This window comes from Coptis chinensis, chromosome 5 (assembly GCF_015680905.1).
Source record: "Coptis chinensis isolate HL-2020 chromosome 5, ASM1568090v1, whole genome shotgun sequence".
NCBI lineage: Eukaryota > Viridiplantae > Streptophyta > Magnoliopsida > Ranunculales > Ranunculaceae > Coptis > Coptis chinensis.
The window spans coordinates 74,229,895-74,234,748 of record NC_141460.1 but is presented as its reverse complement, the minus strand read 5'-3'; the positions used below and the strand labels follow the sequence as shown (position 1 = coordinate 74,234,748).

At 43.9% G+C, this 4,854-nt stretch overlaps 1 protein-coding gene across 1 annotated transcript; it reads left to right on the top strand.

The window, feature by feature from the left end:
* Positions 1-1,781: 1,781 nt before the first annotated feature.
* LOC147498853 (uncharacterized) lies at positions 1,782-2,303 on the top strand. The gene has a single exon (XM_086563356.1). It carries the CDS (start codon positions 1,782-1,784, stop codon positions 2,301-2,303), a length of 522 nt encoding a protein of 173 aa, XP_086419482.1.
* Positions 2,304-4,854: the final 2,551 nt, after the last annotated feature.

The window sequence follows — 4,854 nt, the reverse complement described above, 5'->3', positions numbered from 1 at the left end:
ATAGAGGCAAACCCTAATCAGATTCGAGCGTTCTTGGACATGCCCGACCCAAAAACAAAGAAGCAGATACATAAACTATCAGGAATGGTGGCAGCTCTAAACCGATTCATATCGAGAGCATCAGACAAATGCCGACCTTTCTTACAAATTCTTAATAAGGGTGAACAGTTCTCATGGAATGAGCAATTCCACCAAACGTTCTCCACTCTCAAAGACTACTTGTCAACACCACCTATACTAGCCAAACCAATTGATGGTGAAACGCTGGGGCTATACTTAGCTGTGTATGACTTCGCTATTAGTTCAGTTCTCTTCAAAGAGGAACAAGATGCAGAGAAATCGATCTACTTCACAAGCAAGACTTTGTTGCCATCTGAGAAGAACTACTCCCACATTGAAAAGGAAGTGTTGGCACTACTTTATTCAGCAAGAAAATTCAGGTCCTACTTCCAAGCACATCCAATCAAAGTGCTCACCGACCTGCCACTAAAGAAGATCCTTCTTAAAGCCAACAAGACAACTCACATGGTCGTATGGGCAGAAGAACTCGGTGAACACCACATTGAATTCACCCTAAGAACCTCTCAGAAGGGTCAAGTCGTTGCTAATTTCTTAGCAGATTTCCCAGTTGACGACCTGAATTGGGAACCAGAGGACAACACCCTACCTTCTAAGAAACATGACTTATCGGTATGGTCACTCTACATAGATGGAGCTAGCAATCCAGGTGGCAACGGAGTCGGAATAGTCCTTAGCGTCACCAGATGGCTCTATGGTGGAAAAATCAATTCGCATCGATTTTGCAACCTCCAACAATGAAGCTGAGTATGAAGCCTTGATCATGGGACTTCGCATGGCATTAGAACTCAATGTTCAGGAGCTCAAGGTCTTTAGCGACTCACAATTGGTCGCTCGCCAGGTCACCAACGAGTATACCACCAATGAAGGTAACATTTCTAAGTACTTTCAAGTTGTAAATCAATTACTGTCTTCTTTCCAGAAAGTCATAATACACCATTTCCTACGGGAAGAGAATCGCTATGCTGACAGCTTGGCGTACCTCGCGACCCAAACACTGAACTGTGACCCTAGGAAACTACTCATCAAAGTCGCCATTGATAGACCTGCTTACCAAAATGAGCACGTCCTAGAAATCAGCGACCTATGCCCACTCTCTGACACTCAGATGAGTCAAACATGGATGCAACCCATCATAGATTATATCCAGCTAGGCAAAGCACCAATAGATCACATCAAGGCCAGATAGGTTCAATACCAGTCAGGTCACTACTACCTAGTAAATGGCAAACTTTTCAAAAATTCACCGGAGGACCCCATATGAAGTGCATAAGCCCATAACAATGTCAGATGATTTTCACAGAAATCCACGAGGGAGAATGCGGAAGCCACGCAGGAGGTCGCTCTCTGGCTCACAAAGCAATCTCACAAGGATACTTCTGGCCAAGAATGCAGATTGATGCCAAAAAGTATGTACTCAAATGCATTAAGTGTCAAACATTTTGCCACAACATCATCCAGCCAACTCGTGAACTGATCAACATCGCTTGCCCTTGGCCATTTCACATGTAGGGATTGGACATCATGGGCCCATTCATTCCATAGAAAAGCACAAGCTTCCAGTTTGTTCTAGCTGCAACATATTACTTCACTAAATGGGTGGAAGCGATTCCCTTGGCTCATGTCAAAGAATCTAATGTCAGAAACTTCATCTGGACCAATATCATCACCATATTTGGCCTAGCTTACCCTACACATTGGTGATGGACAATGGCTCCCAGTTCAAGGGAAAAACAGTCAAGGAATTTTTGGCTAAGTGGAAGATCATTCATGCATTCTCAACCCCCCAGTACGCTCAAAGCAACAATCAAGCAGAAGCTAGCAACAAGGCAATCCTAGAGAATTTAAAGAAAAAGATTGAAAAGAACAAGAACCAATGTCCAATGCAACTAGAAAACATCCTATGGGCTCATAGAACGATAGCTCGTTCTAGTATAGGCGAGTCACCGTTCTCACTATGCTACGGTACTGAGGTCATCATTCCTACTGAGCTGACTATTACAATGACTCGATCTGAGATCATCGAATCTGGTCAAAATGATTCCATTCTTGCACGAGAGGTCGACTTACTTGAAGAACGACTCAACCTAGCAGCCATTCGAGTAGCATCCTACCACCAAACCCTGAGGAAGACATACAACAAGCGAGTTAACCCTCGGAGTTTCCAACCTAGCGACCTAGTCTTGAAAAAGACTAAGGATGACTCGAAACTGGCACCAACATAGGAAGGCCCGTATATAGTGGAACGAGTCGTTGGTAATGGAGCATATTGGATCAAAACCCAAGATGGACTGGCACTTCCACATCCTTGGAATACTTTCTTGTTAAAGAAATTTTATCAATAAAAAGTTCTATTTCCATGAGTTCTTACTCTTAGCATTATACACATAGTTTTTATTTTGCATCAATGCACTGCAATCTCTCAATGTTATCAAGTAGACGCACAGCACGCTCTCTAAGAGAAGAACGCTCACTCATACTAAAACACTCTACAGGGCTTAAACGTTCTCCACATTAAAATGCTCACTCGAGCTCAGGGCTACATAGCTCACAGGCTACTTAGCCTTAACACTTCTCACTAGTTAGAGACCTACACTTCTAGGGGCAACTCGGTGAAGAACGGTCTCTAAGAGCAAAACATTCAAACGAACTTAAACACTCTCCAGAGCTCAAACGTTCTCCACGATTAAACGCTCACTCGAGCTCAAAGGCTTCATAGCTCGCACACTTCTCACTAGTTGGAGACCTATACTTCTAGGGTCAACTTAGTGTAGAATGCTCTCTAAGAGCAACACGCTTACTTAAGCTACAACGCTCACTCGAGCTCAGGGCTACATAGCTCACACACTTCTCACTATTTGGATACCTACATTCGAGGGTCAACTCAGTGCAGAACGCTCTCTAAGAGCAACACATTCAAACGTACTTAAACGCTCTCCAAAGCTCAAATGTTCTCTACAATCAAACGCTCAATCGAGCTCAGGGCTACATAGCTCACACAATTCACACTAGTTGGAGACCTATACTTCTAGGGTTAACTCAGTGTAGAATGTTCTCTAAAAACACCATGCTTACTTAAGCTAAAATGCTCATTCGAGCTCAAGGGCTTCATACCTCCAACACTTCTAGCTCATTGTAGACCTACAACTCTAGGATCAACTTAGTGCAGAAAGTTCCCTAGCACACTCAAAACGCTCTAGGTCTAATTCCTACTCAAATGTCAAGATAACACGCACCAAGCATTTAGACAAAAGAAAGCTAATACTTCAAAGCAAACATGTATTCCATAAGTGCAAAATACGAACTGCCTGAACATAGTCAGGAAACCAGTTCTTTAAAACTACCGAACTGCCACTTATGTGGAAAACAAGCTTGTCCAAATACCAAAATTATAGCAAAAAGTAAAGGCAAACTGCCTAGGTCGCCCTAGGTTAACAACTCTTAATGTATGTGGCCCAAGCCATAGCAAATATAAAAAGACGAACTGCCCAGGCAAGCCCAAGAAACCAGTTCTATTGTATCAAGACAACCCTTTTAAAAACATAACAAAGACGAATAGATTTTCAAGAGAACACTCACTCAAAGCTGACAAGATTCAAGAAACATTCGGCAAATTCTCAGTGGCTAGGGGTTCCAGTGCGTCCTCCAAAGCGGCTGCATCCATGGCTAGATCTGAGACAGATTTATTCACAAGAATAGTACCTTCAGATACATGAAGAACGGTACTAGCATCTCCAGGTGCGTCTATCACTGTTGCACCTCGAGCCCCACGTTCTGGTTCCTCCTGTAAAGCAAGATATTTCTGCACCAGCTCGTTGTAATCTTTGGCTAGCTTAATCGACTCTCCAAACAAAGTCTTATAGGCGTCCTTTGCTGCCTTGGCTGCAGCTGTTGCTTTCTCCATGTACCCAGTGTACAATGCCACCTCATTATTTGCTTCCTCCAGCGCCCCCGCCAGGACCATTTTCTCTAAAGCGACCTGATCGTGCTGCTTCTTCAGTTCGTCAAAATTATCTTGGAGAGAGACTTGAATGGTACAAACGTTCTCCAGTTCTTCTTTCATCCTCTCTCGTTCACTCTTTTCAGCATCAACAATCATGGCCAACCCTTTCAGTTTCTGGTATCCAGATAGTACCTACAAAATAACAGTACACTCACATATCAATACATCATTCTACCTACACACCGCAAAAAGCCAAATCACACAAACACTTACCAAACAATACCCAAGGCCCATCACCCTCACATTCACGGCAAGGTCTCCCATGGCATCCAGGTTCTACCGATCTCCATCGAGAGCAATGTTATCCAGCACGTAGCTCGCTATAGGAGCCGACTAGAAGCTACAGTCAGAGTTTAGCATGTACTGAGTCTTACAAGTGTCAGGATTGACATAGGAGACCCCTTCTCAAGGGCACAACCTTTTCCCTTGCCAGAACCAGTCTTGGGACCTCCCTTACTCGAAGCTTTTTCTTTGCCTCTACCAGCAGGGGGAAGAAGAGCAACAGTAAGAACTATTTTTCTCCTTTTCGAGGGAGTTTAGATCCACATCTATAAAATTGACCCTCTGGAATGACCACCACCGGGAACTCGAACCACCCTCAGTTCGCCCAGTCGGTCTATCAACAGAGCGATGACTCAAATCCCCCCTCATTATGCCCTCAAGACGAGCCGTCTTGGCCGCCCTATCATCCTCAGCACCAGCTTTTCTCTTTAACAAGCTTCCAGGTTCATGAACTGGAACACTAAGCTCATTTACATCCACTAGAACGGGCA

What these genes read in the sequence shown, in the direction of transcription:
- LOC147498853 (XM_086563356.1), top strand. Translation starts at nt 1,782, where the DNA reads ATGGACAATGGCTCCCAGTTCAAGGGAAAAACAGTCAAGGAATTTTTG.